Raw genomic sequence first — 14,600 nt, 5'->3', positions numbered from 1 at the left:
AGCACTGCGCATGACCAAAATGCAATATATACTCCACTAAAAAGCAACAATCTTCCTATAATATATACATAATTTATTTTACTATATATTTTCCTTATCACTTGCAATCAAAAAAAATCTTACAATAAGATTTGAATTAACAACAGTCATTTCATGTTAATGTACGATAACATGGCTCTGTGAAATGACCGTAACATAGCTTGCGCTAACAGCATATTAACATGACCAATTCGAGTTTAGCATTGCCATTTTGAGTATGATTGTTGCTACTTTAAAATATATCGGACTCCGATAAATTGTAATTAACATTTGTTGTTGTTTTGTCGACGAAGAACAAGCGACGCGTCGGTTTGCGCGTGAATTAAAAAGAGTCAATTTAAAAAAAGAATGTGCCTGTATATAAAAAAACCTCTGTGAATAACGAAAACTTAAACGAATGCATTTTATATATACGTGTATATATTGAGATTTGGTATTCTTTTACATACTAACATACATAAGCATATGTATATTTCTGAAGTACCTTTATTGAGGAAAACAAAGCAACATATTGCAAGACGAAATCTGTGTCAATTAATCTTATTTAAATCAAGTGCAGTCTTGCCGGTCAAACCAAAAAAAATATTTGTGCCCTCTTGTATACACTCGTGTGTGTGTGTGGGCGAAGGTGCGTGTGAGTGTGTGTGTGTGTAGGTGTTTGTTCTTGTTTCGCGGCATTTTGCCAAAAAATGTACAGATGTGTGTTATAAACAAAGCGAGAAAAGCGCAATTAAATGAATTTCACAAGGCATTAAGCGAAAATCAATAACATCCAGAAAAACAACAATACTTTTTCTAATTTTGGCTTGCAACAATACTGAAAATATGTCTACAACAACAATAAGTGTGCCGCAGTCAACGGCAACCGATGAATTCCACGTCGTGTGCATTTTGGGCGTGAAGGATAACGATAACACGAATACGAATACAAATACGAATTCCAACGACGAGGGGGCTCTTGTGGGCGGTGGCGGTAGTGCAGATAGTGGGCGTGCTTCGGCAAATGAATTTGATAGTGTAAGCAATGAGGATGCTGCCAGCAGCGTCGCAGTGCAATTAAGGCCAGTGGATGCAGTGGCAGAAGGACGAGCTGAAGTGATGCCCACTCGCAGTGGAACCAAAGAGATTGTCTCACAGACCAAATGGTATTTGAATCCCACCGACGAAAATGTAACAACAATAACCACCACGACCACAATGTGTCCGGACAACAATGTAACGTTGACAATGACTGCAGCAGCAGCAGCGGCAACAACAACAATAGCTGCAGCGCCATCTGCACAGATGTAAGTTAACATAACGCATATAAAGCTTTGAGGCAACTTTCCAAATGCTTAGCTAACTGTTATAAGTCATAGCTAGATCAATGTTATTGATTAAACATTTTACATAAATAATATACAGTTAGTCCAGCAATTATTTTGACAAAATAAAATATATTCGCATTCCCGTTTTTCTGGAATGCAAATATTCTTATTTTATTACAATAACGGAAATAAACAACTTATAAAAATAAAAACCAATATTAAAGTTATTTTTTTGTCAAAACAATTACTTGATACACAGTTGGCTTTAACAAAAAAATTCACATTTTATTTTGAAAAAAAAAAAATTGAATAAAATTTCTTTGTTTTTTATTTGTTTTCATATTTTTACTATAGTTGCTTATGGTTCTTAAAATATGTTAAGAATAAAAAAGAAATTAGATCTTTAACCATTTTTTAATTAAAATAATCAAATATTTTAAAAAAATTTCTTTGTCAAAGCAATTACTTGACATATGGTGCTATCTATTTATCTGAGTTTCCCTCTTCAAATATTCTAGTCCACACTTTTCGCACAGCTGCACCTGTTAAGCCATTAGCATTTCGTTCACCCCTGATGTTTGGTCTACACTTGGCCACAAATGTTACCAATTTTACACACCATTGATAATCTCCCCTCTGTCTCTCTGGAGGCGTCTTCTTGATCTCTTCTGTCGTTCACTTTGTTCTTATTTGTACTCCAGGCAATATACAAAACTTTTGGCATTCGATTTTGAGCAGTCTGTTGGCGAGTTGTGTCTGTTGCCAACTTGCTGTTGTTGTCCTCTGTTTGTTTATCGATTTAATCGACCGTGAATAATTACGCGTTGACTTTGTGACCTCCTCAACAGGTTCTTTATTTGCTGTCCTGACTGTAGGGCGGTTTAATGTGCCCTGACCGCGCTTATATTTATATTGCACCCACGCTTGCTACCCCCCCGTCCGCTCCTTCTTGTTTTGTCCTTCATTGTGGCTCGCATTTATTACTGTCGATTTTTTGTTTGCCATTTTAGACGAGACATTGATTTGTTGCCCTTCAAAACAAAACAACAAAACCAATGGCCTCCTGCTCCTCCTCCCTGTCAGTTCCAGGCAATGTCGTAAATCAGCCCAAAACTCGTATGTGGGTTTTATTAAAATTCGCTCATTTATTTTATTTCCTCCGACTCAGATTCAGAAGCGAATTCTGCAAGCTATGAAGTATGTGCACAGTGTACACTGTACATACTTGCCTCTATGTATATACTTACTTATTTATATATATTTTTAGATATGCAGGCGACATTTTCTCTCCCTGTTTTATTTTCGTCATTACGAGCAACGACGACGACATTTCAAATGTATCTTATGAATGTTGTAGATTTATGTATAGCATCAGCTGCGAATCGTCAAATAATTTAACGGAATTCCAACGTATTTTTCTTGTTTTCTCATTTTAAATCAAATTATGGAAAAAACGAAATTTAATACCCAAAAATTAACGAAATTTTAATGATATTTTACGACATAATGCAGTTTCTTTAGATTAATGATGCATTTGTATGTATCTTTAGATTGATTGATGTATCTATGGAGTTTCTTCAATAACGCTTAACAGTTAGGGAACTTGGTATTTAAAGATAACAACAAAAAAACACCATTTCCATTTATGGCCAACGTCTGTCAACTGCAAATCAGTGGCAAGTCCAGCAGTTGAAGTCGCTGCATCATCTTGTCAACTTTTTTGTCTCTCGCTCTCTGAGTTTTTTGCTTGCACGTAATTAGTTGCAGGCGCTAGCAAAACTTTTACTTTCCCGGCAAAACTTATGCAATAGCGTAGGACTTAAATGGCAATCTTAACGGCATTCCTACATATATAAATAGCCCAAGTATAAAGTGACATAACGCGAACATAGCTGGCAGTAACTGTGGTTGTCATTATGACAGTGCATGATAAAATTCTACAATTTCCACAAAGTTGATTACATTTTTTATTTGTTTAATTAACGTCATCTAAATATAGTTGTTGAAAATATTATGAAATTAGTAATAATTAATTTAAAATTTGAATATAAGATTTTTGCATCAACAATTTAACTATGTTATGACAAGTTTTCTAATTAAATTTTGAACCTAAAAAATTTAAAAAAGCTTGAAACATTATTAGAACTATAATTTGAATAAAAGTTTTTATATTTTAACATATTATTAAAATGTTAAATCAAATTTTAAACTGCAAATATTAAGCAAAGTTGAATAAAATTATTAATCAAGTACCTGACTCGTAATCAGGTCAACTGAAGTATTTCTTCAATCATAAAGAATGTTTTATTTGTTGACCCCCTTTGCTCATATTCCAGCGAAATCAACAACAACAACAATGTTGATGACAAAGACACCTTCGATGGCCCTTGCTGAACTTATCAGTTTTCCATTTAATACGAAATATTCGGTTGTTTTTTCGTCAGGCTACGTGACTTGGTAGTTTTTACAGTTTGTGTATCTGTAAGATACTTTTTGTCACAACAGACAACAAATATGATATTGTGCGTTGGTTACGAAATCAAAATTCCATAACGTTATCTACACACACACACACACTCTCACACACACAAGAATTTCTAATTGCTTTTTGTGCGTGATAAGGGCGAAGTCAGAGAGTGAAAGGGTTTACCTAGGAGAGTTGAGTGCTGAGAGTGCTGAATGTGCCTCTTTTTTATTTTTGTGGCACGAATTGTCACTTTCATTGCAAATATTCAAATGAACCGAAAAGTGCATAATTTCAAGTCACACATTTCCTCAGTGAATAACTCTCTTTTGATCTACAAGCTGTTACGTATGTGGCAACAATAATTGTCTGGCCCCCTAATCAGTGTTTCCTGTTTTGTTGAAAGTACCCTAGACTAACTATGTATCTCCCTCTCTCTCTCTCTGACCACATTGTATACACTTAATGCGTGTGTCATATATAATTTTCTTGTTACTTCCAATGATATTATGGCGTGCTGTTACCACATGTAATCGAGAGAAACCTGCTGATGCCTAACAAGCCTCTAGTTGTTGTTGTGTCTCTTTTTTATCTTTCTCTTTGTCTCTCTCTTTTAGCCATATCGTAGACTCAAGCAGACAGACTCTCTGTTTAACTCTTGTTAATTGCAGTTATTGCACTTATTGCTAAATTAGCTGATGGCCCAAGTATTTTTTTATAACACGACAGCAGCTCATGTGGGTCGTAAGGCGTTGCCTGCCTGCCAAGCTATACCCTGTACTCAACTAAGACCCTGTCTAACAAGTGTCTTAAATAGCCAAGGGGTAGAATAAATACATTCTAGCCAGGCATAGCTTATATTAAACAAAAAAATAATGAAGACCTAAAAAAATATTCCCATAAATGAGAAAATTCCAGTTATTTTACTGTTTGAAATGGTTAAATTTTTATATTAAATATTTTTAACATAAATTAATTTGAGCTCTTACGAAAATATTTTTATTTTACATACTATATGGTTTTCGGTCCTTAACATTTTTAAAAACAACCTGTGTGGATACTCTACAATTTAAACATGTATAGCTCATCTTCTAGTCGTCTATACTCAACTATACACTTTTTTAGCAACTCGTCTAATGGCATTGTTGCAGGTGTTGCAACGCCATGCTTCATCGGACTGAGAATGTCTGCTTTTCTTGCCAATCAAATCGATTTATTTTTTTTTTAATTTTCCATTGCGTTTTTCGCATCACTGAAGCTTTCTTTGCTGTGAAAATCGATCATTTCTTATAATTATAATAACGTAGCTAGAAAAAGTTTCAAAAACTGTGTCATATGGAAAGGTTAAACAGTTGTGTGCTTTCATTAGGAGTTGCGTTGGCACAAAAAATACATAAAAAAAAAAAAAAGAAAAACCATTTGGATTAAACATTGTTTCCGCCGTTTGGAAACGGGGCAAAAAACAGGGAAAGTTGTAAAGCAATCGCCACATCTGTTGGCCATGCGTTGCTCGAGTTATGTTTTCATTTCCATTTCCAAACAAATTACACAAAAAAGAAATAAAATAAAAATAATAATAACAAAGTGCAGTTGCATTTAAGAAATGTGAAGTTTAAAGTTGAAAAGTTCAGAATGCCTAAAATAAGAAATGCAAACAGTGAGAAGGAAGGAAGCAACTGCCAAAAAGTTTATGACTCGCTTCGTTGGTTGCAACTCGGGAAAACTTGTCACAATCGAGCATTTTTTATGGATGCCATGGAAAGTTCTGCTTCTTCCTCTTCGTCATCTTATTTTTGGACTAAAACTCTGAACGAGCTTTAAACTGACAGCTGTCAGAGTTGTCGAGTATGTTGCTCGTTGCATGCTGCATGTTGCATGCTGCTCTGTGTGGCATTCAACAAACAAAGTTCTACTTTGACGTCTTGATGCATTCCTAATGAGTGTGAATGGGCATGGGTATAAGAATGGGATATACTCGAAATATTTGGGTTAATGGAAGTAAAGCACACACACAGAGAAAGACAGAGAGAGAGAGAGAGAGAGAGAGGGAGAGAGAGAAAGGGAGTGACGTGCTTGTAGTTAATTACCTACCTGGCAACCGAGTCTTTCTCTGTCATTTATCTCCGAACTCAACGTGATGACAATATTTGCTCATTATAACTTTATGTCAACTGATCAAAAACCATCAATTTCAGTCAAAAACTTGCCGAAAATCCGAGCAGCAGCTGCAACCAAAAACTTTGTATGTTTTAAGCCATAATTAGTTTTTGTTGTTTGCCAAATTAAACGGAAATGAAAATTCAACAACAAAATACAATTTCAACACTCGTAATAGACAAAATGATGACATCTATTGCCGCACAAAACTTAAACAAAAGGCAACTAGACAATGATTAAATATCTCTACTAAAACAAGTTTTATTTTTGTTTGTTTTGGCAAAAAGATCAACATTAAATTTTGTTGTTATTATAAGTTGTTGAAATCCTTGCAAATAATTCTCACACAAAACTTAATACCAGCTTAAATGGCTTAATCAGCAGAAAAGTATTTTGTGCTTAATTTTCATTGGAAATGTGGCATGCAACTGGTTTTTTTTTTTTAAGATCAATTATTGTATATAGCGTCGCATTTCTTGTTTATTCTTCCATCTTCTATATGTACATTTATCTCTCAGCTTCTTTCAAGCATTTGCTGATTGTAATTTGACTCTTTTATCATCATCATTATTGCTAGTCTTTGATTGACTTGATCTTTCTTTTCCGTATTTTGCATTCACTTAAAAGTAATTTGCTTAAATATCTATTAAGACATGATTAACAACTTTTCAGTTTTCGATTCTTGCATCTTAAGTTGTCTGTTCTCTGTTTTGTATTCGTCATTTCCACTCGACATGTGGCTATTAAGTAATTAAGTCAGACGTGAGTTTGTCAGATTCCTGTTCCATCAATAATGATCGATTTGCCATGTGTCTTTGAGTCTTTATTATAAAAACCAGAAGCCAATAGCCACAACTATTTAGACTTCACTTCTTTTTTTTTTAAGTAAAAACGGCATTTTCTTTGAATCGCACTAATCAGCTCTTTTTTTTATAGCTAATTAACACAACCACGAACATGCCCCCGGGCACTTTCGCTTTCAACTCGCGCGACTGCAGTTTATGCATTTGGATTTTTTCTTTTTAAATTTCCGTGATTTTTTACTTTAGTCCGTTTAGTTGATGAGCCAAAACCAATAGCTGAAGACGAAGCCAAAGCCGTTGGCCAGCATATGGGGAAATCGCTGAAATCGACTTTTTTCCAGTCAATTATTTCAGAAATTAGTCAATCTTCCCTTACATATGCACATATGTGTGTGTGGGCGGTAGTTTTCATATGAATATTTATAAATCAAACTAAAACGGTTAGTTACCACTTCCATATCGCATCAATATCTTTGGAGGCATTTTTCAAGCATTTTCTGAAGTTTAAATTCGACTTCAATCATTATTTTTTAAAAATATTTTTGTTTTTTAATAAATTAAAAATTTAAAAAAATATATTTTATTATATTCAGGCTGTTTCTTTTATCTGCTTCAGTTGTCACTTGATTTCTGTTTGATCTTCAAACTCAACACTTTTTACTTTGGTGTCAATCATTATTTTAAAAAAATATTTTTATTTACTAATTTATGTTTTTTAATTAATTATAAATTTAAAAAAAATCTCTTCTATTATATTCGGACTGTCTCTTTTAACTGCTTCAGTTGTTTCTTTGATTTCTGTTTGATCTTCAAATTCAACACTAATTAATATCTTGCTGCTATAATTTCCTAACTTTAGTTATGCTCAAATCAATTAAGATCTCAGTTTAAAAAATATTTCAATACAAAACCGGTTTGCATACCTCTGCATGCCACACCATAAATCAGTCTGCTGCGTTCGGTGGCAATGTCAAAGCGAAATCTCACACATCTCTTGGTTGCATCTCTTGTGTGATCTGTGATGAGGTAAACAAATGTGATTCATGTAAATGTCGCGTGCATTTGGCTCTTACGTGAATGCCAGATGCATTCCAATTTGGAGAAAGGCAAGATGTTTCCTGAGTGAGATGTCTGTCTGCCTCAATAAACAAATCGGTTGCAGTACTGACTGTTGTTCTGACTGCAAGTCAGCCCAAAACATGTTGCCCAACACAATACTACGCGTAGAACACAACACGAGCCGAAACTGTTGCTGTCTGTACAAGTTTATTTATCATAGGAATATGGAGTGAACTATTCGGGACCGGGACTGGGACTAGACACGCCTAGCTTGTTTGTCTCATTCTTCTTTGTGTTTGTCTTATCTACAAATTGGTATCTATGAACTGGATAACGTTGGCAGGGGGGAGCTGAGGGGGCACATACGGGCGGACAGTTTCTTCATACGCATGCGTAATATATTACCCAAAAAAAAATACAAAACTTGTCGGCTTTCTTGCCCCTAAGTTCATTACTCTTGTGTGTTTCGTAAGCCAACTTCATCTATTTTGAATTTGATGGCCCAAAAACTAAAGGAAACAAAAAAACCTTTTTTGTTCATATAAATTGTGTTTTTTGGACAGGTGAATGCACTTAAAGTTGAGGTGGAAATCACTATATATAGAATATACATGGTACGTTAGATACAGAAAAATGCGATTTTAATATTTACACTTTAAATAAACTTTTTTGTACTATGATTAACGTTAAATAGCTATGTAAAAAATCTATCAAAAGTCTTACACTTTTATAATATACTAAATATGAATATATGTAGTTAATTTAACTAGTTTTCATAATAAAAAAAATACCACGTGAAGACTGTTAACGGAAATAGTCCTGGGAGCAAGTGGAACTTATTTGAAATTCTGAATTAAATAAGAAAAAAAATTTATTTTGAATATTTTCTCCGAATTTTATTCTGATTATGCTTTATTCCTCAGGGTGTACATTAAAATATATAAATATATACTTATATTTGTAGAAACAGAATTTCCTTATCGCAATACGCTCATTACATAAACATTCAGCACTTGACCTTAACATTCGCAATCAGCTTTGCTTAGAGAGCTGAACTAGCTGCTGCTTTTTCCCCGGGTAATTAAATGGAAATACATGCATATACAAGTAAGCTCACTGTACAGTCAAACCACTTCTACTTATCTCTTAGTCTATGTCAATCAAATGCTCCCAGTGAGACCAAAAGCCAAAAACTCGATTCTGTTTCAACCTTTTTTCGTGTGTGTGTTTGTTTCTTGTCTTTTCGTTTCAAACTAGTTTCGGTTTAATTAAAAGTTTAATTCATTTAATGGTTGGTCAAACTTTTATTGCTCTCCACGCTCATATGTGGTACTATACTTTTACTATCTTTTGTGCCTTTTATTGCCCAAACTTTTGCCTCAATTGCATAATTTATGAAGTGCAAAAAAGTGTAAAGAAAATGTATTAAATTGCTAGACAATTTCTATTCGCACTTTCGTACTTTGTGGGCTCGTAACCCAAAGCCGCATTCATTTTCATTAGGCAACGTATTTAAATGTGTTAATTATTATGTAATGTACGCTTCCATGTGCTTGAATTACCTTAACAACAACTCCTATGAATATGTGAATATGAATGCAACTCAATATTGATCATATGACGTGGTATGTAAACACACACTCACCAAACACTCACTCAACACTCACATACTTCCGTATTAGTCACAATTTAATAGGCCAGACCTCAGAGCAGACTGCAGAATGCGTTAATAAGCTCAAAAATGCAATTGACTAAAGTGAAATGCAATTAGCAAACCAATTTGTGTCAACCGCTTTTAATAATAATAAAAATATGTTATGTTAAGCTGGATATTAAAAGATGTATTAACAAAAAATGAACGAAAGCCGCCGTATTATTCATTTTAATTTAAGTCAAATAAATTTTCAGCAAACAAGCTCTGACTTATCATTAAAGATGTATGTATAAACGCATATGCATTTTAAATATCCCAAAAAAGCGAAGTTCTTTAGATAATGTTGAACAAAAATAAATAGTCTTGATTAAAATATAATAATTAAAATGTACTAACAATTTAATTAGATATAATAAAAGAGGCTTTTAAAACAACCAAAACAAAAGAAACGAAATTAAAAAGCGAAACAAAGAAATGTGCAAAAAAAACTGATAAAGCTAACAACAACTAATATATATTCCAGATTATGATATACAAACTTAAATACTGGCAAAACATTTCAAAATGTAAACAAATAGAATTCTTCATAAATATAAAACATTAAGATTGTGAAAACCGGAAAAGACCTGTGCTTTAGACCTCAACAAAAGAACATAAATTAATACAATAAAAATTTTAGAAAACTTAATTGCCAAAGCGCTGAAATGCCCTGAAATTCAGACTTGTTATACATGAAATTTATCGGACTCCAAAATGCGCACTACAATTCATAAAATGTCGTTTATAGATAAGAATTTAGTTGAAATTGAATTTGGATAGAATTTAAAATGTGTCACAAAAGTAGATTGTAACTTGTGACATTCAAAATTCGCATTTCAATTCATGAAATGTTGTTTATAGATAAGAATTTAGTTGAAATTGAATTGAGAATTAGGCGGGACTTTGAACTGAGCCACAAAAGTGGACTGTAATTTGTGACATCCATTAGTGTCAGCACTTCTTCACATGTTGCCCTTTGTCTCTGTGTGTGTGTGTCAGTGTGTGTGTGTGTGTAATTCGAGTATCCTGCGGTGTTGTTGCTGCTGTTGTCCGTCTGTGGGTTCAACACACTCATCAGGTTTTTCATAAATTTTCTTGGCGTTTGTTCAGATTTCCCGGAACACACACAGTGCGGTTGCATTTAATTACAATTGAAGAGGAAAGAAAAGAAGGAAAGAAACGATACGATACGAAACGAAACGAAAGAAAACTATGCCATGCCCCCGGGCTAAAGCAATTTCATTGTCTTTTTGGCTTTAGTCAGTTTCATGCGTGTCCCCTTCTCACTCTCCAAATTACTTGCTTCGTCTGCGGACGGGGCTTTTATTCAGGTCTTGCATGTCTTTTCTCGAGCTGCACTCGCATTCAATTAATTATGAATTCGTGAAGTGCCTTTGACTGCCTACATTCATCCCTTCACTCACTCTCTCTCTCCGCTGTCGAAACTCTCCCACAAGTTGAATGATTATGCATTCAAAATACGTTACCAAAACTCTCGGCTCATCATCGTCATTGTGGCATGTTCTAAACTTGCAACAGATACTCTTTGCTTTTTATGTATGGCTGATGGCCCTGATGTACCATCCAAATGGCGCCTGTGGGCGTACTTGGCCTCTTTGGTGTTACCGACAAGCGACAAGTTGGCAACAGCAGCAACAACAATAACAACAGCAACATGTAAGCATGCTATCATCAAGCTGCTCGACTGTTAGATGCCCAGTAATCTTAGCTTATTGAAAAGAAGTTAAATTATAAAGACAAAAAGTAGAATACAGCATTTTTTAAATAATAAAGACACATCAACAAAAATAAAATATAAAAATATTAAGTAAAAATATTAAATAAAAAATAAGATTCCAAGGCTGCGAACCTCCAAAATTTTAATAAAGGTTCGGTTCGGCGGTTCGAACCATAGAGCAAGACATCGGTTCAGTTCGCGAATTGGTTTATATACCCCCTGAACCCAAGGTTTGGGTTCGAACCTTGGTTCAATTTCATACATATAAATATTTGTATTGTTATACATTTTTCTCTACATTTTGAATTAATAAAATTTTGTTTTTTAAAGAAATCAATTTTTGACTATAATTTAAATATATTTGATGATTTAATATATGACTTATTTTAATCCGAAGTCTTAAATAATTGCATAATATTAGAAAATCATAAAATTTATGTAATAATTTTTTTTCGAGCCAAACCTTTTATTTTAGAAAGCGGTTCGGCTTAGGCTCGGGTTCGCAAAGTAAATAATTTAAAGGGTTCGGTTCGTGATCCGGTTCAGGCTGCTTAAAAATCCGAACAGAACCGGTTCTACGAGGTTCGGCTCAGAACCGATTTGCAGCCTTGCTGGATTCAAACTCAGGTCGTCCTGATGACAGGTGTAAACTCTATTAACTATCACACTGCTTAAATAAATTTTAATTTCGCAATTTGAATATGTTGTATTTGTAGTGTCAACATTTTTACTCTATAATAAATACAAAGAATAAAATTTAAATGTGCTGAATATTAAGTAATAGAAAAAGCAAACGAAAGTAATTTATTATTGACGTCAGCGTCATTTAAACCGTTGCGTAGGTGTTCTGACAGACAGACAGAAATATGGTCACAAATCGATAAGTCCTAATTTCCTTTGGGTGCTGGGCTGACAACTCCAACAATGGCAACAACAACGACAACAACTACAGTGGGCACAGTACAGTGGGTCTTTGATGTTATTTATAGTTGCAATCGCATCATTCTTGCTGCCTGCAATTGACGTTGCAACTGCGGTGGCATCAGCAGCTGCAGCAGAACATGTGGGCGCAGACACAACCAACACAAGAACAAAATTAACAACAACAACAACAGCGACAGCAGCAACAACTTCAGCAACATGGACAGATGCAGATACGTCAGTAATGCCCCAAAACTGAGTAGCTGCTGACGACTCCTCCATTCAACCACAAAAGCACATTCATTTCCCGCTCAATTCATTCATTAAATTCGCTTTATTTCAACATGTGCAAGTTGCTGTAACTGCAGACGACATGCTGCATGCCACACACCCCCCACCTCCGCTTCCGTCTTTGCCTCTATGGCAACTCCTACGTTGTGTCCTTCAGTTTTCTGAATAAATGCCGCATGCATATTCAAGCCAACTCATATCAAGATATGAATACATACATTTGCATTCATAACTCATTTAGCATCATTCTACTGATAATGGGGGAAGCCCCTACCCCTTGGCATTTGTCCATTTTGCATAATTTCGCCACGTCAAGAGTTGTTTTCTGCCTTCACTTTGTCTACTCCCAAACCCCCCCCCTTCCCCTGGCATTCAATTAATCAATGCCAATTAGGCTTACATGTGCTACGAGTACTACGAGTACATTCATCTATGGTTCAGAGTTCATGCTGTTTTCACTCCATCCCTTTTTTTCTTTCCCTATATTTCTGTTTTTTTTTTCATGCTAAATTGTCCTGGGCTCTTCGGGGATCTGACGAATGGAAAACGTCTGTCAAATGTCAATTTGCGTAGCTTAAATGGTTTTAAATCCCCTGCCACATTTCAGGGACAGCTACACATGTGTGTAAAACAACAATGAAGTACTTTAAATATATTGTACAAATTAAGATGGGAAAAGAAATATGTATAGCTAAAATTAGCATAAATTCCACATATATCACATTTTAGCGCCCTCTACAATGCAAAAAAAAAAAAATACCTTAAAAATAAGTTATTTTATTTTAAAAATAAAATACTCTAAATATATTGTACAATATTAGGTAAGGAAAATAAATAAATCTGAAATTTGCATACATATTCCATATATCATATTTGAACGTCCTTTGTAGTTATTATTTTAAAAATATATATTCTTCAATTCAATTAGATCTTTTCATTTTATTTCACAGTATTTTTTTTCTGTGTACAATGCAGTCAGACTGTCTATCACATTTGTTTATAATTATTTTTTTCCACTTTTTCATTTCCTATACATATTGGCTTTTTTTTAAGTCAAAGTTCTATTGCGCATTTTACTTGTACTGTCATAATTTTGTGCACTTCGCACTGATAATGCAATTTACAACGTCAACTAATTACAATACGTGCAGTTTGGGAACTTTAAAAACAATGATTGAGCACTGTTTTAAATTATCAATGAAATTTTTGTATGAATTGTATATCAGAAAGCCCTAAAAATGACACAGTTTGTCATGCAGGAATGACACATGTCACGCTTTTTGAATGAATGAGTTACTTATGAGTTATTATATCTGTTATTGTTGCATACTTTTTTATAAAATATATTGCAGTTGATTTTTCTATATTTCTTAAAGAGTTTTTGTTACACATGTTTCTCTTTTATAATAAAATAAATTTTATATTTATAAGTATTCCCTTTTGACTTCTGATATACAAAGATAATTTTTCTACCTATGTATATTAGATGAGGTGTGTTTATGCAAAGATATTTTCTTTAATAGATGATTCACTTTCTTAATAGAAATGATTTCAGTGTTTGATTCACCATTTAACAAACATGTCTGTTTATTTTTATGAGCCCTTCACTTGTAATATCCAACTTCTGTTTTGGATAATACGCTTCATTAATAGATGATTCCTAGAAATGATTTCTATCATCAAATAGTCATTCACTGCTTATAAATGATTGCTCTGCTTACAATTGCAATTGAATCATGTTACAGCTGATTCTTGTCTTGTGTTTTATGTTGCCTTTGCTTATACTATCTAATTTCTGTTAAACATAATCCTCGGAGATGCTTTCTGATTTGTAACTTGGCTACTTAGTGTCGTGTAACCATCACAAAACTGGCACATTCAACTGGCTAGACCAGATATAGCCCCATTAAGTGCTTTTGGCCATCTGTTCACTGGCTCATAACAGGGTCATTCCGTATCAATGCGCAAATTTGCGTGTGAATCGCCATTTCTGCAACGTTTTGGTCCAGCGAATGAAGCTGCATTAACTGGTCTCAGATCAGTGATGATTCTATTAGTTAAGTTGGCTAATTAATTTATTTATGAAGTCATTTTCTTGTTGCTGTGTGAAGACGTTGCATGGTCATTT

At 34.1% G+C, this 14,600-nt stretch overlaps 1 protein-coding gene across 1 annotated transcript in view; it reads left to right on the top strand.

The window, feature by feature from the left end:
* Positions 1 to 270: 270 nt before the first annotated feature.
* The window catches only part of LOC117788912, a 28,693-nt gene continuing 14,363 nt past the window's right edge, over positions 271 to 14,600 (top strand). Inside the window, exon 1 of the mRNA XM_034627852.1 lies at positions 271 to 1,325. Within this exon, the coding sequence (XP_034483743.1) occupies positions 865 to 1,325 (461 nt within the window). The 5' untranslated portion in view covers positions 271 to 864. The remainder of the gene's footprint in view (positions 1,326 to 14,600) is intronic.

The sequence above is a fragment of the Drosophila innubila genome, assembly GCF_004354385.1.
Source record: "Drosophila innubila isolate TH190305 chromosome 3L unlocalized genomic scaffold, UK_Dinn_1.0 0_D_3L, whole genome shotgun sequence".
In the NCBI taxonomy this organism is placed as follows: Eukaryota; Metazoa; Arthropoda; class Insecta; order Diptera; family Drosophilidae; genus Drosophila; species Drosophila innubila.
The sequence above is the reverse complement of the archived record's forward strand: the minus strand, read 5'-3'. Positions and strand labels throughout refer to the sequence as shown.